Source organism: Neolamprologus multifasciatus, chromosome 20, assembly GCF_963576455.1.
Source record: "Neolamprologus multifasciatus chromosome 20, fNeoMul1.2, whole genome shotgun sequence".
In the NCBI taxonomy this organism is placed as follows: Eukaryota; Metazoa; Chordata; class Actinopteri; order Cichliformes; family Cichlidae; genus Neolamprologus; species Neolamprologus multifasciatus.
In genome coordinates this window covers 14,212,658-14,238,707 of record NC_140458.1, presented here as the reverse complement: position 1 = coordinate 14,238,707, position 26,050 = coordinate 14,212,658, and the positions used below count along the sequence as shown (strand labels likewise).

The following is a 26,050-nucleotide window of genomic DNA, read 5'->3' as shown; positions in this document are numbered from 1 at the left end:
CTTCTTCTGAAGACTAGAAGAAAGTTTTTCTTGAGTCACCACACAACACTGTAGCGCTAAAGCAGAGGTTTAAACTTTAATGATGTTTTTACAATAAGCTGCAGCTTAAAGAGAATTTGAAAGCATTATTGAGATAGTACGCTTTATTTGTACAAAGGCAAAAATTCCACAGTCACATAGATGTGTTGACATCACTGTGGCGCTGCTCAAAAAGCGGTACAAGTGCTGCATCTTGGAATGACCATTTGCTGTGATGTGGTTAAGCTAATCCAAGCAAGCACTTCCACTTTGAAAATTTCAATTACAAGGAATAGAGTTTATTTGATCAAGAGGCCTTTGCATCATTTCTATTCAGTATGCTGTCATTAGCTATGTTAGTGCTTTCACACACCCTCTCCTGTAAGTAATCAGATTTACAGACAGACGCTTAAAATGGCGGAACATTTGTTTAGACGTAAGTCGAGCAGACGTGTGCATTTCATGTAAGTTTGGAGACCGACTAACCAGTAGCAAAGAGGAGCCTGGAGATTTATTGCTTTTGTCTGTTGTATTTTTTCATCATTGTCTGAGGAGATGACGCTTTCATTGTGTCACCCCGTGCGCTCAAACATCGCAGCAGTTTGAGTTTGTCGTGACAGATGGGTGTATAAAGTCTTCCTGTGGAAGTTCTGAGTAGATCAAAGCCTGTCCGCTGTTGTGCTTCCACTGGACACTGTCTGTATTTGTGTGTCTTGTGTGAATTGTTGACTCCTTTCATCCCAGCAGCTGTGTGTGTGTCTTGTTTTGAGTTTTGTTTTGGGGCACATAGGTATATGAATGTTGGGGGGGGGGGGGGGGGGGTTATACGTATGTGTAGATGGTCTTTCACCTCTTGGTCTCTCACTGTGTGTGTGTACACACATTGACACCCTCCCACTTACCGCTCCATATGTGCCCACCCGAGGGACACCCTGTCCTCTTCGCCTATGCGTGTTGATGGAGCAGACACACAATACCCCCGGTCCCACATATGGAGGGGCGGGGGCATACCCTGTTTCTGTTGTTCACCATGGAGACCAGGCACGTCCTTCTTCATTTCCTCTAAGCCAGCCCAGAATCGCCTATTTGCCAGGATTGTGTGAGGGATATGGTTGTCTCAGAACAGGTGCCCAGTCCTCCAAACAAGCCCACCGTAAAACATTCTTTTCATCTTGACAGACTCTCTGTAGTGGAAGCACCTGAAAATCTGGCAAGGAAAAGAAAAAAACTGTGGTTGCTGTCAGGGGATGTATGCCGATTGCTTTTATCCATGATATCTTTGAGGTTATGGACGGTTGACAAAAAAACACCAACTCTGGATTCTTGCTCGATTTAACTTTAAGGATGATTTTACATTGTTACATCTTTTTAATAACAAGCATGATGTTGTGATTTTCTGTCAATTTTCTGTCAATTTTCTATTTGTTGTGATGTTGTCTGTGCTATATGTTCTCATTTAATGACTGTGGGAAAGATTTACAAGTATTTTGAAGGCACCAACTTTCATAAAGACAACAAGGCTAAAATTGTTCCTTTGAGCAAAAAACTTCAATCAACTTAATCTTACATATTGATAGTGAAAATGCTGAAAGGACGCAGATTGTCCTACTGCAATGACCTACTTTAGCCATAGACTGTATGTAAATGGTGGAATAGGCCACAAAACATCAACGATTAGTAAATTCTAGTTAAGTGGTTTTGAGCTGAGCATTAGTAATTTGTCAGTCACAAGAAGGGACCACTCTAAAACATAATCTGCTTTGCCACTGGTGTTTTTTTTACACTAATGGAAACAGTTATTTGAACATTTTGTTGTATTCACTAATTTGAACCTAGCTAGTAACATGAATAACTTAGCAAAATTAGCAACCAACAACCATAAATTCATCAGGAATACCGAGGTGAAATATAAAGGGTAATTTTCCATTGACTTCCATTCAAACTTAACTGATTTTTTGAAACCAGAGGAGGTTTAAGACGCTTCCACATTGGCCTCAGTTTTAGGCTCGTCAGCTCTGTTCTTCTCGTGTGAATTTAGCATGCTGACATGATCATTTGCATTAATCCAAAAGGACAGCTAAGGCTAATGAGAATGTGATTAGTTTAAGTATTTTTCACATGAATGTCCATAGAATCACGAATGTTAATGCAAAAGCTCCATCAAACAGTTCAGCAGTATAGCGATACTAGTAAGCAAAAAGTGACAGAGACACAAGCGGGAAGGAAATTCTGTATCTGTGCAAAAATGATTTCAGTAAAATCCGTAAATGTCAGCCTAGTGATGTCGTAAAAACAAGTCAGAATAACCAAAATTAGGAGAATACATGACCACTAGAATTATTTGTTGAGATATTTTGGTGTAGGCATTGCCTTCCCAAAGCCAAGCTGCTAGCAAGGCTAAAATTATCTCTTCTTATGCCCCCAACATCTTTTCTTTCCCCTCTCCCCTCAACCAATACAGCAGATGGCTGCCCCTTCCTGAGCCGAGTTCTGCTGGAGGTTTCTTCCTGGCAAATAGGAGTTTTCCCTTCCCACTGTTGCCAAGTGCTTGCTGATAAGGGTTTGGGGTTCTTACCTTTAATATTGTAAAGTCTTTATCTTACAGTGTAAAGTGCCCTGAGGTGACTGTTGCTGTGAATTGGTGCTGTATAGATACAATTGAATTGAATTGAATCAGTTATTACCCAAACTGCTTTTTGTAAACATCCAGATGAACTAATAAAGTGGTGACCTTTGCTATTACATACTCGGTCATAGTTCAGTTTAGCATAGCAGCCCCCAAATCACACCCCCCCCCCCTCAAAAAAACCCCATCTCCTTAAATATTATTTGAACCTGGCTACTTTTACTTAGTCAACAGTAACCAAGGACTCTTATGGCCATTTGTTTTCAGTCATTTGTGTTACAAAGTCATGCTTAATCCGGTGTATATAAAGCTGGATAAAAGCAGTGACTCATAACTGAATCTCTTTCATGCTTTATGCAGTCAAGCAGAGCAAGACCCAGGTCACAATATAACTGACATAGGAGCAGAACAGTAGGTGGACTCTTCACCTTTCTTTCCTAGTCTGACTGCAGTTTGGCAGCGTAGTGGTGCAGTCTGCACTTTGCTAATTCCGTGTTCTCTGTTACCAGGTCTAATTTAGAACAGAGGGGCTCTGTTCATCCTGCAACAGTGCTGCTTGGGATTCTGGAAATGAAGAGTTCAGAGACTCACCGCCCTCACACAGACACAGAGCACATGCCTTGTTATCAACCCACAGAGATGCACATAATGATCCCTCTAACCATTAACTCCTAATGCAATAAGTGCTAACATTTTAGCCATGCCCCTCAGTGCCTAAAGATAATGAAGTTAGCCTACGGGTTGCATAAGTGTACTCTGTGATAACACATGTGTTCAGGATGCATCGATCAACTTTAAAGTCATGATTACTTAGCCTTCAATCTGTAGCTGATGGCAAGTAAAATGCTCCAGTTTTTGTTTATCTCCAGCCCCTTCGGCTCTGTTTGATATTTATGGAAATTGTATGTAGATGAGCTCCTAACTAATAGCTTTGTAAGTCAATCCAATGAGCATCACTTTCAAAAAAAGCAGATGAAGGCTGATTGATTTGATGCAACTGAATCCAGCACAAAGGCACTCTGCTCCACTTCCTGCCACATTTTGATGGGCTGGCATGTTAGACGTGCCATGGCCACAGTGGGAATATAAAGCTCACAGAGACAGTCAACCTCTGCGACATCTTAAGAAGGTTGTGTGCAAGTATTTGAACATGTCTTTGCAGGCATCCAGTGCGTTAATAAATCAAACAAACAGCGATGTCCTTGCACATTAAGTAAAAGCAATAAACCTGCCTACAACAAGTCACTGCGGAATAGGATCTACTCTGAAATAACAGCCATTTATTAAACATGATCTCCTCTTATAGCTCACCAAATGTATAGACAGAATGTAGATTTATAAACGCACACACATAAGTCAGGCATTGTCAGAAGGACTGCAGCAGTAGGCTGGTATGCATTAGCACTGTAGGCTGGTTGGAATGTGTTTGGCAGACAAGTGGCCTTGATGAGTCAAAGGGGAGACGTTAATTACTAGCTGCAAAAACGTAGCTGTTGTTGTTTTCGCCCTCTGAGTGCATGTGTGTCATGGTTCAAAAATGTAGTCCCCCAAGACACTGAAGAACCACCATAAAGCTGCTGGACAGGCGTTTGTCTGCCTGTTTGTGGACAAATCTTGTCACAGCTTCAGAACTACTTAAAATACAGTAGCAAAAGTTTAATTTCAACTTTTTTAACCCTTTGGAGTCAATGAACATGCTTGACTCCAAAGATGCAGCAGTCTCAGAGAGTCTCCGTTTCAACTTGTATTGAAAGTGCAGAGTTTAAACTATATTCCAGTTTAATCCCAACAGTTCAGTTATGTGGATTTTAATGACAGTTTGATACATTTAAGAAAATAGGTTGAAGCCAACAAAATAATCATGCTTATATTTTCTATGCTGTGTGGACACATTTTACTGTAAATGTCACAGAAAGGTTTTGGATTTTCTATGATGTCATACTGGTACCTTTTAAACTATATAAAATAATACCTAAAAAAAGCTCAAATGTTCTGAATCACATTTAGTGTTATACTTTAGATCACCTTAGTAGATATTTTAGGATTCAGGTGTTTGTTTTTCTTTGATATTGCAAAGCACCATTTTGCTAGCAATGGTTGATACTGACATGCCAAAGTGCAGGGTTAGGGTTATGATGTCGTAGACCTTAGATGGTTAGCTATCAGTCATATGAAAGTGCATACTGCTAAATTATTATTAAATTATATTAAACTTTCAAACATCATTATTTATAAATTTATACATTGCTTTTTTCTTCATTTGTTTTTCAAAACTTAGTTGAGCTAATGGGTCCATGTAGCCTCCCGTTACTGCAAAAGTAGAGTTTTAGAGGCAATGCTCACTCAGTTAAACTTAGTTATTTAAACACTTAACAATTGTTTGCTTCCTTGCAATAAAGAAAGATAACAAAAGAAAAATAGAAAACAACAGATTTACAGTGCATGGAAATTAAGGTGTCTATATAAAGTGTAAGTTGTTTACACCTAAGCAATAATAAGTGAAGAAAAGAAAACACTCTGTAATATATATATATATTCTTAAGTGAAACATAAACAGAGTATCTCACCTTCTTTATTTCAGAGCAGGTCATGACTTCATTGATCCACTGAATGGGGACAGGCAGCCTTCCATCTCATTCGAGCTAAGCACTGGGCTAAAAGTGCATTACATCCCAAATCATTTGATCTGCGTGACACAGCAGTTGTTGCCATACAAATGTTAGGATCACTGTTGTTGTGTAGCTCAAAGACTGAGGTCTAAATATTTATTTTAATGAAATTAGATTACCTTAACTTATGGCCCATTGTTGCTTGTGATTGGTGTCATCTTGGATGACTTGAATTACAGATTCAGAACTTTTTTTGGCAGCTAATACTCAGAGAAACTAGTGAAGTTGGCATGTAAATGTAGCTAATAATGAGATCCCAAGTGGCATTGTTTTCAGGCATCTTTTGTCTTAGTTAGTATTGCATGATTAATGTGTTGGATTTCGTCTTACAGGTTTAAAAAAGGAACTTTAAGGTTTTTGGTTTGATCTTTAGCAACTGTCTACAGGACTGCTTTGAAGGGACATTTGAATATTTCATAGCAAATTTTATACTTTTCAAATAAAGAGTCAAAGGAGATAATTTTGTTATTCTTAATGACATTCTTAAAGAAAATTATAACAATTTCTGAACCACAGAAGAAATGCTCACTCTGCCGCTGAAAAGGTTTTCTACTGTAGGGTCAAAGGTATCGTATTGTTTTAGTCCACTGGACCAAAGAAGTAGTTATATAATTTCTAAGGAAGATAGGAGCACAGATATATTGATATGGGTGAAATTAGTAAGCATAAATGTAGCTCTATAGAATAGAGAAAATAATATTTACACTTTGGAAATATCATGTAGGAATAGTGTTTAAAAAAAACCTCTTTATTATAATTTTGAGCTTTATTTGTTATGTGCTATGAAGCCCCACAAAGAATCATTTGATGCAGCTGGTTGTGGTTTGAGTCTACTTTATTATCCAAGGGATCAATTGTTGCTATTACCGTCTATTGGTTATTGCTTCCATTTGCCACCATCACCAAGCTTGTTTTTGGGAGTTTCTGCTCAGCAATACTCGCTGTTTTGCAGGATGCTTGGGAAGCATTGTTTTTATGTATTTTTTCTGTAGAGATTAGGGGAAGATGGTGATAAGTTAATTAAGCTAACTCTACTCCTTCACAGAGGAGGCAGACACATTGTAAAACAGAGCGTAAAGCAGAGCAGTAAAACCCTAGTGAAGACTCTCAAGACTCTCTGAGCTGAGATAAAACAAGTGCACTTAAGTTGGGTGATATATAAATACATTAATTAAATTTTTCTCTGTTATCAGTTTTTATGGGGGACTGAGTTGGCTGAATGCTTTGAACTGTGCTCCACCTTTCCGCCTTTATTACCACTTTTCTCTTAAAACAAAACGAAACACAGGGACGGTTTAACAGCAGGGCTCCTGGTTTCAAATGGCGCTCACTGCAGAGCCAAATGGGTCTGTGTGGTTAGAGTTAGGTGGGGATGGGGCTTGCCCTAATGGTGGAACTAAGCCAATGTCATGTGCAGTGAGCAGCCTCTCGCTGAAGTAGCCTCTTTATAAATGTGACTTCACTATTTGCTAAGAGATCATTACTTTACTAATTCATATCTACATAGCAAAGAGCCATGTGCTGCTGTATCAATATTCATAATCTCATTTATTGAACCTTTAAGAATACTGCAGTAACAATAATGACATCAGCCTCAGCTGTAGCTTGGGGTTGGTGCTAATTAGTATATAGCCTGCTAACACATCAATCTAAGATGATTAACTTGGGTACATTAAAGCCTGCCATGTTGCTCTTGAGGATGCTCACTAGTTGACATTAGCTTTTAGCCAAAGCGTTATTATACTAATCAACAAGGATAAAATAAAATAAAATGATCTAATTTCTTCTTGCTGTGATATTGTGGCCAACATTTTTCACAATTTTCAACATTTATACACCAATTATTAATTTATTGATTGGTAAGTGATGCCAACCTTAGCTAGTTAGTTTAGACTAAAAAAAATATTGTTGCTAACTTTGTTAAAAAATCGGAAACTGGAAAGTTCTAAAACGAATAAGAAACAGTTTTATTTAGATGCAGCAATCCACATCTTTCACCCATGTACATGCACTTCTGCTCTCCATGCTGACAAATGTAAGGAAATATAAAAAATAAATAAATAACAAGAGGAAGCAAAAATGACTCAGTGAACTAATTATGCATGTCATGCTAAGACTGTAAGCATCCAGGTGACTCAGGCATTAATCATCATTCGGTTTGTCACATAACTGGCATGCACAAAGCTGCTGCCACAGTGTCATCCTGGGATGACTACAGATGCATCTAATTTGCTGTCTGTGTATAAATTCTGCTCCGCTTCGCCATAACACTATTTTTTTCCTCCATCCGAGTGTGATGGAGCAGATAAAATCAGATCCCCAAACATTTTCCATTTTATGAAAACTGTTACAAATGGAATTTGATTAACTTTGCATGAATCTCCTGCTACACTCTTTTTTTTTCTTTGTTACATCCAATTTTAAAAGTCACTCAGCTCGCTGTGAGAGAAACTGCTTGTCAGGTAATGAAGACACAGTTAGTCATCGATGGCCACCTACAGTCTCTTCCAATCCCAAAGCTATGATGAGATGCAGCATCGCTGACACTGCTGGTGCACCTGGTCAATACCCTGCATGCACAGTGGTGTTCATTAGGACTTTGTTATGAATTTCACCATCGATATTACATCGACTTGAACTAATGAACAACTTTCTCACCGAGATGCTTACAATTACATTCTGCCTGCCTGAAAGCTCTTCCGTGTCACAAATGTGTTTGATTTCCGCTTTGATTTGTCCTCATTTATCTGAATTTTTTTTGATCTCCCAGAATTATCGTTTAGTAAACAATAGAGTTAGATACAGCACAAGCATCCAATTTCCCAGAAATGAATGAGAACACCATTAGTTATAATAGTGCCACATAGCGCTCAGTGAATGATGTTGCTGAATTAATTTTTCTCTTCAAGTATTTATAATGTTTGTTCAGAAATCCATGAGCTAGAAACAATAGTGTATGCATGAGCATATGTGTGTTAGGGAGGAAATGTTACAGACACAAAAATAATTAAGAATCGTATTTTCTGAATTCTGTTCTCTCCTAGAGCAGCACTGAACGATCTCGGACAACCACAGAACGAGTGCTGGCCTTCGCTTGACTGTGTGACCAGCGGATGAGCCTTGTTCATGCGTCTCCCTGAGTGCCACTCCCACATCACCATGAACTGTGAGCAGGACTTTGGCGACGGGGGCTTGGGAGTGACCCTCACACTACGACTGCTCATGCATGGAAAGGTTGTTTATGAATGAATGCGCGCATGCTTCAGCACTCAAGGCATTTTCAAGCACAAGATTTGTCACAGCCTCACACATCACAGTCATGTGAAAAATAAAAAGCTTTCACGGGATTATGTGATAGGCAGGCCTGCGAAAAACTAAGCACACCCTCACTGTTTCCACCGGAATTAAGAGGGCAAACAGCAGCCAGGCACTGATAATCAAATGCATTTGATTAATTGATCATGACAAAGAGTGAGCACCTCTGTAAAAGCACAAGTTCTGGCAGCTTGCTGGCCTCCAGGATTCAGCTGCATGTTAACACAATACCACAGTCTTTACAGGAGTGGGCATCCCAGCAAATTCACCCTAAAGTCAGACCGTACGATGCTTAGAGAAACTCCAAGCCACATGTATCAAGAACCAAACAAAGCCTATGAGCACAAACACGATGAACGGGTCCTGCAGTCACAGTCACTGACAGTCAAGATGGTTTCAAAGAGTGAAACAGAGGCCGTTAAAGCTTGGCCGAAAAGGGGTCACAACGAAATGGCTGGAAAAAAAAAATCAAGGTGTTTCAATGAAAATAATGCCAAGAATCCTAAACAAATAAAGTCACACAGAAAACGATTTAAGTTATAACTTTAAGTTATTGCTGCTAAAGGCAATTCTACAAGGTACTGAACAATGGGGTGTACTTAGTTTTTCACAGGTGCACATAGAGTCCTGTGAAAATGTTCTTTTTCATAATCATACATGCTAAAAATAAACAGTTACTATGAGGGTGATCAGTTTTTGCCTTTTCCCTGTTTTCTATTTATGCTCTATCATCTTCATCTCTTTACATTCAGGAGGTTGGCAGCATCATAGGAAAGGTGAGAATTCCTATTTTTAATTCTACTCGTAAACATACATGCATATATAAAGGTAATAATCATTAAAAAACCCAGTGATTTAAAATATATGGGTGATGTTTTGCTCTTATATAACTCAGTAGCCATTTTCCATCATTCAAAGCATCTGCAGAATAATTTCCCTCTTCCATTTTTTTTGTTTTGAATCACCAGAACACAAAGCTCTGTAACAAAGACTTGCTGTTCTGAATATTCCCATCCTAAATGTAATTGTCTTCAACCAACCCTCTTAAGACCTCCCCCACCTTTCACAAAGCACCATAGTAATCCATCAAACAAAAACATTAGAGCACCGACTGCAAGCCTCCTGTTGAAACTGAGCTCCAAAGACATACTGCATTACAGTTGGCCCCTTGTGGGCACTTTTAGTGTCTGCTAGGAAATGCCTATTGAGACTGGGTTGCTTCAGTAGCCCCTACTATCGAGCCTTCTGCACCTACAAAAGGCATCACAATGGATGAAAGAAGAAAAATAGAGGAATATAGAAAACTGTGAAGTGCTGGAAAGAATGATTTTGCAATGGATGTGGACAACAGAAAATGTAAAAAAGGAAGCGGGGTGAAAGCATTCGAGTATGGGGCATACTGTGCAGCTCGACAGAGTGGGAGGCACTTTGTCTGAAGTACTCGAGCTAATAAGTTGTCTAAATAATAACTGCTCCACCCTCCAGCCTTTTTTTCCTTCCTATCTCTTTGGGAAAACCGCTCATCCTTTTCCCATCAATAGAACACCAGCAGCACAGTCACAATAGACTCCAAGTAATACGTTTCCCGAGATCATAAACCACAGTGTTTGCCGAGGTGTGAGATGACATTGCTTTTGGTACTGGTGAAAGAAAGTGGTCGTCAGCTGCTGCACGAAAGTGTGAACAGAGGTATGACAGGTTGGATGAAGTTGAGCCAGAATAAAATAGCAGAGTGGAGACGAAGCAATCAAAAAATCAGCGGACGATGTGCTGCAGTGTGACACAAGTCTGACAAAATGTTATTGTCGCTGGCAGGAGTTCTTCACACGTGCTGCGAGCACAGCCGTTACAGCAGGTGTACATTTCCTTCATATGCTCAGATGCTGTATATTTGATATGTTTTTGCAAAGTTAGTGCAAATGACAACATCGCTGCATACACTGCAGACTGAAGCCTTATCGATGCTTTTTGTTTTCTGAGCAATTTCTGTCTAACGTGGTTAGAAATGGCAGATTTTGCCTAACAATGTGTTGTAACTGTTTGGTGAACTGAAGCACATTTGCATCTGTTTAAAGCTGTCCTTCATTTTGTCTTTTTTCAGAAAGGAGAGACTGTGAAACGAATACGGGAAGAGGTACAGTGTCCATGATTTTGATCACCATTCCAACACCATTCAATAGAATTGTTTAGCATTCTGCTTTGTTAATTATTATGTTTTTGTGTCATTTGAGACTAGTGAATGCAGCTTCTCTGATGTGACTAGCTGTTACCGTGCACCACTTTGTCCCTATCTTTTACATCAAGACATGAAGCCACTCGATCTCTGTTATTTTAGGCCCTCAGTATGTTCATCTCCAGAGAAAACACAATTTAATCTCAAGAGGCCGTCTAATACTGGTCAGGCTTTCTGGCAGTTGCATGTAATAATAATACAGCTCAGTTCTCTCTTCTTGTTTTGGAGGTTTGAGTCTGAAAAGCATACAGAACAGGTGCATTGTCCGAATTGCCTTTTGGGCAATAACAGCACCTTTTCAATTTAAGTCCTCCCTCTCTTCTCTTCACTGCACCTCATCTAGCTGCTCTCTCTCTCAATTTTCTTTTCTATTTCTTTTTCCTGCTTAAAACAACTTCCTTTTTTCTATGTCTGCTCCTCGATTCCCTCTTTATAAATCTCAAGGGTGCAGCCAAACTAATGCGGCTTGGATAACTCTTTGTATTAGAAAATAATTAGGCTGACACTTTACAGCACATTTGATTCTTTCTCTTGCTGCTAAGGTTTTATGTCGTACTTTATGAGGCATACGGATAAACAGAAGAATAGTGAGGTCATGGGACAAGGGACAAACCTCTCACTAGTGGTAGTCATCCATTCATCCATCCATCTAGCTTGGCAGTTCTGGCCTTTTGTTACTTCCCAATTATATGAGCCTCATCCTGTCAGTCCTCACTGGGCCTTACAGTCACAGTGGGGGGAATGAGTCAGTGGGCTGACTGGAGAAAATGTCCCAGAGGTCAGAACACAGTCCTGTGTCCGCTCATGTGACTTTACCCAGAAATGCCAGCATACAAAATGGAAGAAGATGAGGGCAGAAACAGCGTCACCTTCTCGTGTCAATGTTATGTCATTATCACTCTACTTTCTCTAAAATTACGAGCTGTACTGCCACTTTAGAACAGACCAAGAAGAACGAGCTGAAATTTGGGGAAATGTGTATCATATTTTTAGTTGTCAAGAGTAAGAAAAGAGGAAGGATATGTTATTTGTGTTTGTATGTTAACTATGGGGATACAGCAACCAAAGGTAAAAAGTTCAACATTTTTTACACTTTATGTTATGTATTACATAAATGGGACACAGTGGGCTAAAGGCATCTGCTAGACCAGCTCTATCTTCCCTGTTTCCAATAAATTGGTGTGAAGATTAGCGTCAAAAAGTGGAAATGGGGCAATCACTGAAGTGTCTCCAGGCTGTCCAAAAAGCTGGAACAGGCCTGATCCTCTTTACAAGTTACACTACGCTAAGTTAGTACGCTAAGTATATAACCTTAAATATAGCATCACACCTCCAACTGTTATACAGAAAAAATGCAAAAGGACTTATTTTCCAACTATTCCTTTACTGAAATTTAAATAACCTGCTGACTTCTGGTTCAATAGAGCAGCGCACGAGTCAACATTTCAGAGGGATCCTGTCCTGAAAGGATCATCACCATCACGGGCTCCACAGACAGCGTCTTCAGAGCTTTTACCATGATCACATACAAACTGGAGGAGGTATTTTTACTTCACTTTTATTTATATACTGCTGTATATATTAGTATATAATATATTACAAGTGAGCAAGCTGTTGGCAAAACAGGAAGAAACCTCTGGGTGAACCACTCAAAGGGACAGCCATAACTGGTTGGAGTGAGGGCAATGAAACGATTTGAAGAAGAGCAAAGAGAAAAAACAAAAAACTGGACAAAACATAAACTACGGGAGAGAGAAGACAAAGTTATGATATGCAGTTGCAGCTTATAGACACAGGGAGTGAAACGAAGGGAGAGGAGGAGAATCTTCAGTGCATCATGGGATGTCTCCCAGCAGTCTTAGCAGCAGGGAGTTTTACAGACAATGAGCCTGCTCTCTGACAGCCAAGTGCTTTGTTGGGGTAATACAGCACTATGTATATATTAAGAGGTTTGTAAGCTAAAATGAGGCCTGTTATTCATTGCTGTGACACTCAGATGAAATGAGTTCATGTATTTATTTTACAATAGTTGCATGCATATGAAGGTTTGTCATGTAGGAGACCAACCTGAAATCAGAAAATGTGTGCAGTTTGCCTTTTGAAGTTGTCTAATTCTTAGTGAAGCCATAACATCTTGTTTGCTGAACCTGGAAAAAGTGAAAGAAGCCATTTTGCCACATTAGTACAAGAAATAATTTCCTGTGCTTCATCTCTGCTTTACCACTAATGTGCTTTTATCGCTATTGATTATACTCTAAACTGCAGTGATGGAAGGGGAAAAAAACTGACTATATTGCATAGCTCTTGATGTGCTTTCATATTAGATTACTCTGCAGATGAAAATCTTGAATAGGTGGATGTAACTGCTGTTGCGAAACCATTCAGACCTTTGCAAGAATGTCATTATAAATGACGTGCAGCAAGCTGTTGGATTACATCTATCATTTTTATTTCTTTCCTGTTATTTTCTTTATGCTTTTCTGGAGTGCTATGAACCGTCCGGGTACTAAAAGAGGAAAATGTTACTAATTTGTACTCATTAATGAGAATGTGTCGTACACTTCTCGTCATCTATAGGTGAATTACGGCAGTTTCTTCATGCTATTAATCCCCAAGGTGGCTGTCTATCACAGTGCTAATTAATATGGTGGAATGAGAGCCGCCTTCGCTGTGATTTAGCGTCGCAGCAGATACGAGCAACGGAACAGGTGCTCTCTGCTCAGGTCGGCAGCCTTCAGTAAACACACTCTGGCTGGGAGCACAGTGCAGTATTCATTAAAGATCTTTCACACTCACCCTGAAACGCCTGGGTTTCCATGGCAACATGTTGGCTGACCCACTGTGCACTGCTTCCACCATAGCTGAGTTATTGTATGTCTGACACTTTTAATTAAAACCAAAGGGAAATAGTATAAATTTGGGGCACTGACTATTAGTATACGCTTTTGTTTCTGTCTCAACAGTTTGTGATTACAGAGCGGCTCGACCTCACTCATTTCCTGTTTGGCTGTTGATCAGTTGTGTGAGTTTTATGCTCACGTGATTTATAGCTCATGTTTTCCCCAGCTGCTGCCACATTTATGCAAATGCAGTGATCTAATGATCAGGAAATTCGCTACACTTTCATACATGTAATTTGTTTTCAGGTGTTGAAGCACAGCATGCATAAAAGCCACATAATCTCTCTGTATTAGAGCCCTTACCCCACCAGCAGCACAATATGCTTTGGGGATTTAAGCTGAGGAACCCCTTGTGTGAGTGGCGCTTGTATAACCAGCCATCTTAATTCCACCAATTTTGCTTTAAGAGCCTCTTTTCTCTATGGAAAGTATCAAAACGTTCACACTTGTTAAGATGTGGCTCGTATTTTTAGATCAAATCAAGAGAATGACGCCGAGAGTCTTGTGATTGTACAGATGAGCCGTGTGTGCATCTTCTAATGAGACGAGACGTCAGAGAGCCCGATCTGCCTTGATAAATATAGACGCGGAGCAGAGATTCACAAGAGGCACACCAGAATATGCTTTTCAAATTTTAAAGTTGAGCGATATTAGACATATTATACAGTTTCCTTCATGAGTAAAATCCCATAAGGCTACACACACATGCTGTCCCCTTTTGCGGCAAACTCTGCTGATTTTACAGACTGGCCCGAGTGCAAACCATTCAAGTCGAGCTGCATGTTTTGCATTCTGTCAGATTTGCTGTTGGTTGAACTCTGATGGGAAGCATATTTACATTTCAAAGCTTCACAGAGAGACACTGTTCATTAATTAAAACCTCGATCTCCACCCACAGCAGATCAGATGGATGTTTTGCTACCTGCACTATAAAAACACTCATCATCTCAGTCTCAAAATCCAGTTTCTGCTTAGTTTCAAAGCAGCGTATGTTGATAAGAAAGGCATATGAACGCATTTACTCTAAAGGTTTGAATGTTTAACTTTGGCTAAGGCTTGTTGTTCAGGTGATATTGTTTCCTTAAACAACTGAGCTGTCATCTACAGCAAGGAAAGGAAATGGGGATGAATGGAAGGAAAAAACATTTTTTGCAAGACCAGATTTTGGGTTATTGCCTCAAAATTTCAAGTTATTAACTCAAAATGTTAAAATAATAAGCTGAACTATGTTCAGTGAAGTCCTGAGGTAAATAAGGATATTTCTCAAGGAATCATAGATGTATTTTTAAAAAAAATGTATTTTAAAACACGAGTTTCAAGAATGCTAACTGAACAAAAAAAAAAAGAAAAACATATCCTCACATTACATTTCCCTTAAACATGGAGCCTTTTATTAAATCTACAAAAGAAAAAACTTTTTCATGCCTAATTTAACGATTTAACTCCAGGACTTTGCTCCACCCCAATACAGGAACATAGAGACGCAGAGACGGAGGTTAATAAGGTGTGGATGATGGATTGCTCTTTACTCTATCTGCCTCACACCTGACACTTCCTGTGTGGATCCCACTGGCTTTTTCTGTTGTTGGATTTGCAGCAGTAATTACGTTTGGCTGCACTATAACTGGTCCAACCCAAACCATGATTATATTGTCTGCACTGGTGTCATAGTTTTAGACTGGGATGTAATGCTAATGATGCTATGAATCCAAAACTGACTGGTAAAATGAGCTGCGTTCAGTCTCTGTCTACCTTGACCCACACTCTTAGATCCTCTCTTCCTTCTTGTGCTTTATTGTTGAATCTCAAAACCATTTTTGCTATTTTTCTAAATCTCCCTCCAGGACTTAACTGCACTGGTGGCCAACGGCACCATCAGCTCCAAGCCACCGGTTACCCTCCGGCTGGTCATCCCTGCCAGCCAGTGTGGCTCCCTCATCGGGAAGGGAGGGGCCAAGATAAAGGAGATCAGGGAGGTGAGCACCCAGAACACAAATCCAGTCCATGCTCCATGCCCACACTTCACAGAAAGGTTCATATTTGAAATATTGACAGAATGAATCTCCTAGAAAAGAAGCTATACCTAGAAGGGAGTGATATGTTTTTCTAGATTTTTTTTCTGGTTTTCAGCAGGCTGCATAATTGCCCACATGCATTTTATATAGTAGAAACTCTAATTTAGAATTGCTGCATTTACAGTTCAAGTATGCTACTTCAATAAGAACAAATACATGGTGATCAAATTTATCCTGTGTGTGTAATTAGCTGCAACTAGTGATAACAGGTTGGCATATTTAATGAAAAAAACATTGTAGTTGGAATTTCTATTTTATCTATTTTCTGCTAATTAGCAATAAACACAGAGCAACTGAGGCTGATAAGAATCTGAGGACCTGTCAGGCAAAGGCAAACTGCCAAAAGCTATAAATTATTGGCAATTTTTTAAAAAATAATTAAACATTTTTTTAATAATTGTTCCTGCTACTTTATCATTTTCTTAAATAAGGTGTAAAAATTTAAAAATTAATGTAGTCGATTATTTTCAGTTACAGTTTTCATACATGTATTCATAAAAGGTATGTTCAGGTATTACAAAAAAATCCTCAAAAAAAAGAAAAGTTTTGTTTTTTACATAAAAGCTAAAACAGCATTAAATATGTAGCATTTCTAAACTGTTATCAGAGGAATTGCAAATGTGTTTCATCTTGATTTGGAGGGTAATTGCATTCATATGTCAAATAAACAGCAATTTATATTCAGTTATTACGACTAACACCTGTGTTAACTTCACTGTGAGGATCAATTTGATATCATGAACACCAACTCAGAGAAAATGATATTCGTTACTGAAAACATGAAACCCGTTTTGCCATTTGAATGTAGCCGACCCAGTTAGTCTTATTTGTATTCGATCATAAAACATAATATTAGAGATATGAAATGTTCACCTTAAAATGTTCTGTGAAAACGCAGGAAGTCACCAAAGTGAAATTTTTTCTGTAGTTTAATAGCAACGCATCTGATAGCTCTTGGTGCGTTTCACCTAAAAACACAAGTGAACACTGTTAATATGAACTATTTACTTTTCGGGTTGTGAAGTTTGTCCATAAGTGCAGAAAACTGATGAAACAGTCAAGCCCAGATATATTTACTTAACACGTCATAGGCCGTGACTCAGCAGTGACAACAGGAAAAACTCCTGACTGCATTCAGGCCCAGTTGAAACGTTAGGATTAAACGTATCAGATCCATTGCCAGAGACATCTGACTCCTTAACTGTAGCTCTGTACCAATCTACAAATAGAATGTCGCTCATTTTAGCTTAACCTTCCCCAGTAATGGCATCCAGGTGATTTTCTGCGGTTAGATGGATTCCGCTGTCTTGTTCATCTCCTAAACTTGTTTCTGTTGTTTTGTTTGGTTGCCACAGGAGCCATCAGTTACAAAGACAATGGTGATTTGTGTGTTTCAACGATTGCCTCCAGAAATAGGTCGATATCAGCAAGTGTAGATAAAGCTTAAAAAGTTTTAACTCAACCGGCACTCTTTGCCGTCAGGCATGCTGTATTAGTGATACATCAGCTACAATTAGGAGTGTGGCATCTTGTAATTGTAGAAGTGGATGTTTTTTTTGTCGCAATTTGACGTTTAGGACGCCACAGTGCAGCTAGGTTTTCAGTAGGGGTGGAGAAATATAATGTCAGCAAATCCAGCTCAGAGGGGGACAAAAAGAAGCTGTGGCAGTGTAATCGCAACTCACCTTATCTTTAGGATCAAGCTATGTTTTTTTCTAAAAACCCTATCATTTGCAGAGCACCGGAGCTCAGATACAGGTGGCAGGGGATTTGCTACCCAACTCAACTGAGCGAGGTGTGACGATATCTGGGAATCAGGACTCGGTAATCCAGTGTGTCAAGCTCATCTGCACAGTAATCCTGGAGGTAGGAAGTATACCATTCCTCTCTTTCCTCCATGCACCCACACCTTGCTGATATTTTGTCATTGCTCTGCTCCTGCAGCTCACATGCATGCTTTTATTTCATCAGCATACTGTCTGTTATTGTCTGTTTCACTGGAGCAGAAATGAATGCCTTTTTAAGCAGGGTAAATCCTTAAATGCAGCACAGAAAATGCTCAGTTTCTCTATTGTTTGAACCTTCTGTAATTTGCCTCGCAAGACATTGGATAAAGTCGAAAGGTGCCTCTCTCAGGTCAGAGGACAGCGTTCTCACAGGGGGCACTAGTCAGCTAACAGAAAACTAACAGGCCTGCAGCGAAATCTGTCCACCTTTAGACAACAGCTCTCTTGAGAAAACCGAGGAGGAGATGAGAGGAAAACAACCCCAAGCACAGTTTCGCCCTGTGTGTTCATGGGAGTGCACAAGTCCTTTTTGTTTTAGCATCGCAGCTGGACCTGACTGACTAATTGCTAGTTTGATCCAGTTTTCCAGGGCTTTCTTCAAAGGCTTGCGAGTTTCATTAGGATTCTGTACCAGTGGCGCCTTGCTTTTGGCTCAAAGATTTAAATTATGCAAAGTTATACAAAAAAAAAATTGCTGTGACTGCTCTACATTTTCAACCCCAAAACAGTATTGCCAACACTGCAGTTACTTGATAAGATATACAGTGTCATGTTCAGTGCATAATCTCCTTTTCTTTTTAGTGTTTGAAGAATTTTATCTTCAAATGTCAGTGGATGGTTGATTTATCCAGAGGGCGAACCTTAGCAAAGCCTTGAGCTCTGACACACACTAAAGCTCAAAGCTATTATCCACAAAAAGTGCTCACTAGACTACTTCATTTATTCAATGAATGACTAATATTATCAAAAGAAAAATAAGGCTGGGAATAATGTCACTGTCATTAGCAGTTTAGCTCATCATTAACTGTTATTGTGTTTTAATGTTGCAGGGAGTTTAACACCATTTGCACTTCATTTTTCAGGCTTCAGCGCCATCGCTGATTTTATTTCAGACTAGCTGTGTAAAGCTTATCCACGTCTAAAAGATTTATTCATGGTAAAAAGCTTATCTTGCTTTCTCTGACCTCATGGCCTATTTTTGACTCCTTAGTCTCCCCCAAAGGGTGCAACCATCCCCTATCGACCAAGCCCCTCACCAGCTGCTCTCCTAATTGCAGGAAACCAGGTGAGAAAATAAGATTTTATCTCACGCACTGATTAACTTCTCAAAAGATGGGATGAATCCACCTTTACAGATATAGTGGGTATACTGGGGGTTACACCAGGAGTTGAATTAGCAAAAGGTTAATCAATTTGTTTCTATGGGAACAGAAAACACATTTTCATGACTAGCAAGGTTGTCACAATGCAGGGTAGCAAGATTCAGTGCGACAGATCCTTTTATCCTCTCAGTTTAACATACTAAAATGTCCTATTTAGTCTAAAACACTCGTGATATTTGAAGGGGAGGAACTGAGGGTCTAGAAGTACTGGACCAGAATAAAATGTGACCTGATGGTGAGAAAGTCTTCCATGATTCCTCGTAAATGAAATAATTGTTGTCAAGATATTTTGCTATGAGGGAAAAATGTCGTCACAGTGGTGCAAGAGGAAAATTCAAGTTACTAGGATGTGTGGAAAATGAACATCTGAGTCTGAACCAAAGTGGTGAACATCTGCTTTTATCACTGCTGATAAATACAATTTTTTAAATAAAGAATAGATAATTGGGGAAACACCCTTCAACCATATTACGAGTGTTGATGTTACATAGTTTATCCACCAGAGGCGACTCTGCAAGTTTGAAGCACCGCAAACAACCAGCAGCCCAGGCGAGTAAATAAATACGTACAGATAACAAATGTTAGGGAAATCTGTTTGTGTTGGATAAAAATATCAGATTTTTAAATCACCAGGTATCGCTATCGGTCTTGAAATTCCTATATCGGTAACCCTCATTAACCCTACCACAAAGAGAAACGCTATTTTTTGGCACCTAGATGCTGGCTTCGTTTGTTAATCTTAAAGGCTGCCACTCTCTCTGTGCCATTATAGTCTAAGAACAGCTGAATTAGCATTCGAGTCTGCGTGGCATGGAAATATATGATTGTTTAAAGCATAATGGTTGTTGGAAAGTGTGTGGAGGAGGTGTTTCCATTCACTGCATTGTTCTTCACTTGGATGTCTTGGATCTCAGACAACCTTGGACGCTAACCTGGGTGTTGAAACAAGACTCATGCAGAGGGTCCTCAGTGGGGGATCAATTCTTTTATGTGTGTGCATGAGGGTGGGATTGAGAAGTACTGTATATATGCTGCTGTTTGAGAAGGGACAGATATCCACCCTCCCATGGAGCGAGTCACAAGATTAGCAAGTGAGACTGGAGACCTGCCGTCTCCTCTGGCTACAGCAGCCAGATATTCTGCATAGCTGTCAGCAGTTCCTACACAGTTTGTGCAGCCACAGACTACGGTCAATTTATGGAATGGCTTTGTGTTTTTGATATTCTTCATAATAGGCTATCAAATTAAACCCGGGGCGTGATCCTGGTCGCTCGGAGATATCTTTAATGAAGGCAGCGCGGTGATAAGGGATGTTTGTATAATTTGTCAGAGGAGAAAATGAAGTGGAATGGGAAAGGGTCTGTGGATGAGTCATAGCCTATAAGCCTGTTAGGTGTGGCAAGGTGTCAGAAACGGAGCCTTGAGAGCCCATCTCAGGCCTAATTCTATAGCTAAAGGCAAAAAAAGAAATGTGATTTTTTTTTCTACTCATTGTTTTTGCATCATATTTACCAGTAAAGGTTTCAGCTGGTAAGCACAGACACCCAGGAGTCATCACTGTCAATTCAAAAACAATGGCAGAACTTGCAAAACATGAAATATTTGGGTAATAAGCTCCAGGACATATTTTTATTTTTTGCTCGTCTCCTTTTCTCTTGTGTTTTTGTAGGTGTTTGAGGCATCAGAATTTGCACCCCACCCTCTGTACTCAGTCGCACAGGGTGGCCTGGACCTCCAGCAGGTAACTGGGCAATAACACAAACAGAAAAAAAATCTCTCCAGGATTCAAACACTGGTCTTGGATTCCAATGTGGAGCGCACAAATTAGTGTCAGGGCTGCGATGGTCTGCGTGGTGAGTGAGCAGAGGGGTTGTGTGGTATGCCCAGAGTTACACACTCCATCATATGGCATGAGGTATTAAAAACAACAGCTGAGTGTAAGCTGCAGCTATTGTTCTGGCCTGTCATAAGAGCTATAACCCCTCCTGAAACACGATACCATCACACACAGCACCACCACCACCTCCACCACAGCTCTGCCATCTCTTTTTTAGTCCTGCCTCTCTCTGCTCCAGAAACATTGCGGCTTTAGGAATATTCCTCCCATGACAGCAGTAACAGATACTGTCATGTCAGAAAGGAAACAATAACCTTTGACAAAAAAGCCCTAGACTTAAACAAAATCTAACTGTGGCTCATGAAATATAAAGAGTTCCCAATTGAAATGACTTGTGCTCTAGCTGGTAGGATTATTGCAGTGAATTTGTGGTTTGTGTATGCTTTCCTATATAAATAGAGCCTCCAATGTATTGATGCATTGTAAAGATGAGCTCGCCTCTCCAGTTTATGACCTTATAGGATGAACTGGTAATAGCAGCCAGACCGCTGGCGTCAGGCAGAATTGAGTTAAGCTAAGTGCTGTCTGGTCGAGCTGTAACTATACTGAGGGAGGGCTGCACAGCACCCCATAGATAGATAGATAGATAGATAGATAGATAGATGGATAGATGGATGAAAATGGGAAGAAGAAAGCTTTACACTCATATTAATGATCATATGCTATTATTTCAGTTGGTTAGGGTTAGAATGAGACAGCAAGTACAATGACTTTTACATTTAGTATTGTTAGGATTTCACAAAAAAATATTTATATAAGAAATACTTGGGTTTAGCTAATTGTCTAAAGGATCACTTCACACAAATCAAGTAAAATAATTATTTTAATTTTGACTTTCAGTGGTTATCTTCCATATATGTCTTCTTGCCCTGGTTTTAAGACATTTCAGGTTTTGGGTGCCTGTTATCACACTGCTGCAATGTAGAGAAAAGGAATCTTTGTGCAGTTTAAAGCAGTTAAACCGTTGCCTTTAACCCTAATCTTCTATTTGAGGTCCCAGAGCTCGAAAACACACTTAATTTTAAAAGCTTTCCTGACATGTCTCAGTAGTGTTGCTAAAAAAAACTAAAAATAATGCCACACTTCTGTTTCTCAGAGAGCCCAGCTGTAAAATCTAGTTATAATGCAGATTTTGTTTAAAATTTTATTGGAGTTGACATGAGTGTTTACGGCGTAATCTTTCCTCAAAATTAAACTACTCTGTTTAAATTTCCTGTTATATGCAATCACTAGTTCATGAGACTTTGCTGGAGGTTTGCCAGCACGTCGGGATACTGTCGTTTTTTGTCTGTAAATGGCTTTTTGGCAACCAGAGTAGATTACATTCTAGATTGCATTTGTTTAGAAATGTCCTCTCATAATGAGTAAAACATTCATGTGTATTCCTTTTTTGTTTATAATAATGCCCACTGGTCATTTTGTCCCTTTCACAAAATGTGCAAGCCAAGTTTGTGGCAATGAGAAGGTTCCACTTCAGTATTTTGCTTCATATACATTCAAAAGAGAGGGTGGAAAACTAGTTTTATTAGGAGAGCAGTGGAGACTGAAAAGGCCAAACAATGAAGAGGTAAAGGCAATCTCAGCTAGGTCCGAGGCTTTAGAAGTCTTGTATTTTTTAACTCTGTGTCAGTTTCTCACAATAGTCAACCACAATTTTTAATATAAATGTTTAAAACTGATGAAGTAGTCCTTGTGTAATCCTGTGGACTACCAAGAGTAAAGGTACACTGCCCATATAGATATGTCCTGATGAATGTTTTTTAAGTCATATTAATGCACTGAGCACCACAAGTCAAATCCTGCTGGCCTCCTTAGTACTGGGATGCAGGTAGACGTCTCAGGAGTAGATATTTCTAAATGTGGGCAAACAAAACAAAAATCAGAAAGTCCCCAAAGTAAAGCACTGCACTGTCATCCACCAAGGTCAGTGGCTGGTATCCTGCATTTAATGCTTCTTTGTTTGTTCATTCTTCACCATCTTTCAGGATCTTTGGCCGAGCATTTTTATGTGATTCCCTTGACAAACAGACAAATTATATTGCTCATGATGGATGCAGAGTGTTTGCATTGCTTGAATCAATACAAGTGAATTTTGTTTTTTGGGTTTTTTTTGGTAAAAGTGCGATCAGTTGATTCTCTTATTATCATTTAATTTTACTTATCAGAAAAAGGCACGCATTGACAACGAAGCACTTCCATTAAGCGGCTGCAGATTTATTGCTTGTGTGCGACGTTTTTATTGCTGTAATTTACCTAATGTACGATGCTCTTTTTCAGGCCTACACTTTGCAAAACCAATATGGCATTCCACACTCAGAGGTATGACCATTTGATGGATGTGTTAAAAATGTAATATTACATGAATGGTTTGTGGTTTTGTGTACAATCAAGTTCTTCCTCTTTGTTTTAAAGCTGGCCAAGCTACATCAGCTTTCAGTGCAGCAAGGCCTGAGTCCTATTGCCCAGCCTGCTTCAGCTGTCATACCCGGTGTGTATTGCAGGCATTTTAATCATTGCTTTCTTAATTTCAGATTGCTAACCTGTGTTTAGACATCAGAAATAAATGCCAGCTGTTTTTAATCTGCGCTGATTGTGAGCTTTTGTCAATCAGAAGCGAGGAGAGGGGGGGGGGGCTTTGTAGCTTTCTTGTATCTCCTAGTGTGAGAGAGAAACTATTAAGTGAAACGATATGTTGTGCGCAGTCAGAGAACTAGGGGAAAGAAAAGAATGAGTGCCGTGTTAAACATCAGCCCATTAAAATGGAAATTAAATGCTTTACTATATCTGGCAGTTTGCAGCTGAAAGGGTTTCTCCTCTATCTCAATGGTGTTTTTGTATGGCTCTGCTAACTAAAAGAGCCGAATGATATTTCAATTCAGTTGTATTCAGTTGATGCGTGTATTTTCTCTCTTATCAGGCATGGACTCAAACTCTCAGACGTCTCAGGAGCTGCTTATTCCCAATGATGTAAGGAAAAGCAAGTCGATCTCTGTGTTTTTGTTCTTTATGTTGTTTATATTGTCCCATTTGAGCGACAGCAAAAACAACAGGAAGCCGACGCTCAGCTCACATGTACGCAGCACCGAAGCAGGTGACTGGCTGTGACTGCAAAGACATCTGGCGTGACTTCAAAAGAGACGAGAGACATGCTTACGACTTACTAATTATCCGCGTTATTTTAACCTCGGACTAACCCAAGGTTAAAGGGATTTTGAGCTGATATGGATCCTTTCGCATTATTGTCTGGGCTGCAGTTGCAATGTCTTAGAGGGACTCCCGTGAGTGTTCAGTAAATCCTCTCATGTTCCCTGACCTACTTAGAAGCTGTCTGCTGTCAAAACAGCCAATAAGGAAACAGACAAAGATCCTTTCCCTCTCCACTTAGCCTCCACCAGGGTTTGATGAAATGCCTCTCCAATCTGAGAGATGAAAATGCAAGACACACATTTATCTTTAAATTCACTATTAGTTTGGTCATTTTGGTCAGATCGCCTGCTCTGGGATATTTGTGTGTGCACGTGTGTGTGTGTGTGTGTGTAGGTAGGTGGGTGGGTGGGGTTGAAAGTTGAAATTGTAATGAGGTCATTTATAATTGAACATTTAATTATCCTGAAGCATGATTATTCACAATAATGAAAGGTTGCTCTGAAAATTCAACCATAAGGCTGGAGTTTAAATTTCTTTTAAAAAAAAAGGTTCTGATGAAGTGACTGAAGCAGGAATAAAACAGTCTTTGAACCATAGAGTAATAAAAGCTACTGAGTATTTAACCACATGGCGGTGTCGAAATACTCCTCTAGGTGTGTGTTTTGGCAATAAAAAAGGGAATAAAAATAACTTTAACTCTGCTGTCTTTGTTGAAAACAAGAAAAAAGGCAGATATGGACTGGTTACTCAAGGGTTCGCTTAACTGTATAGGATATAGCCACATCCCTGAAACAACATTTCTAAAATGCCTGAAGGCATTTCTTCCCCCATGTAAACCCCCCGCATGGCGAGCAGCACAATGCATCAGAGGTATGAGGGAGTCCAGTGCTATACGTGACAGGGACAGCTGTAAGCTCCAACCATTGTTCCAGAAGAGAGGACTTACAGCTATGACTGAGCCTCTTCAGCCCAGGCCGGCCACACTCCGGCCTCACAATCCTGCTCTGTGCTTGCACACTGAACGCCGAAGGAGAGTTGCACGCACACACAGATGTATTCAGAAACTGCTTACACCCAGTCAGCAGTATACTGTAGTTCTGCGGTGGAAGGAAGATTTAGCCAGAAGAAAAATGGCTGCACCTTTGCCATCCCATCCCTCTTCTTGTGTCCTTTCAAACGACTGCCTCAGCAGTAAGCCAACAAAATATAGGCCACTTACAAGTGAGGACAACGAGCATTGTGTAACATTACTGTTTATTAAAATAACAGCTTTTAAAAAAGCCCAAAAGTTTAATTATCCGATTTTTTTTTTGTTCTTTTTTTCCAGTTTGTTCACACAAAGATGTGTGTGGGCGAGCTGGTGTAAAAGGCCCATTTTAGTCTCAGTGGGGTAGAGATGTTATTTGTGATTTGAGCTCTGTAGGGAGCATTGTTTCTAGAGTTGCTCTCTAGGCTGGCCACTCTCTGTGTATCTCTCCCCTTCTAAATAAACTGTGGAGCCAATAATAGCCAAGCAGAGCAACCAGGTCGCTGTGTGACAGATCAGACATTGTGGAACAGGCTGCTTACTTCTCAGGAAAGGAATGTAAAATGGAGGGAGGACATTGTGTTAGTGTGTGTGTGCGCGCGTGTGTGTTGTGTACTTCTGCCTATACGTCAGCCACTGTTAAACTTCCTGCACACTCACTTACTACAAGTACTTCATCACTGTCTGGCCCACTCGCAATATATTTGGCAGCATAACCCTGTCGCCTGAGCCTTGACACCCTGCACTTGAGCTGTTGCCCCGAGCTTTGGCTCTGCTGAATATTGTCACTAATGGCCAAGGGTGCAGGTAATGAAAGCAAAACAAAAGTGATAATGTATTTTGGAATGCAATAAAACTCGTGTCATTGTCTAATCTGCTCTCAGCAGAGAGAACACTCAAGCCAATGGGACTGTATATTATATATTTGAGTTATTTTCCCATTATGTTTTCCATTAGTGCAGAGATGCATCTAG

General features: G+C 39.8%; 1 protein-coding gene across 6 annotated transcripts in view; it reads left to right on the top strand.

Annotated features, from left to right (window-relative positions):
• Window positions 1-26,050, top strand: part of LOC146494635 (poly(rC)-binding protein 4-like) — a 46,430-nt gene that overhangs the window by 15,194 nt on the left and 5,186 nt on the right. For 5 of the 6 annotated variants that reach the window (XM_085145019.1, XM_085145021.1, XM_085145022.1 and 2 more), the window contains 11 exons: window positions 8,358-8,547; window positions 9,381-9,404; window positions 10,730-10,762; window positions 12,286-12,402; window positions 15,606-15,737; window positions 17,574-17,702; window positions 18,834-18,908; window positions 20,675-20,746; window positions 23,180-23,221; window positions 23,315-23,390; window positions 23,820-23,869. In XM_085145019.1, the coding sequence (XP_085001145.1) occupies window positions 8,440-8,547; window positions 9,381-9,404; window positions 10,730-10,762; window positions 12,286-12,402; window positions 15,606-15,737; window positions 17,574-17,702; window positions 18,834-18,908; window positions 20,675-20,746; window positions 23,180-23,221; window positions 23,315-23,390; window positions 23,820-23,869 (858 nt within the window). In that variant the 5' untranslated portion in view covers window positions 8,358-8,439. The remainder of the gene's footprint in view (window positions 1-8,357; window positions 8,548-9,380; window positions 9,405-10,729; window positions 10,763-12,285; window positions 12,403-15,605; window positions 15,738-17,573; window positions 17,703-18,833; window positions 18,909-20,674; window positions 20,747-23,179; window positions 23,222-23,314; window positions 23,391-23,819; window positions 23,870-26,050) is intronic. The other variant, XM_085145023.1, reaches the window with a different exon arrangement.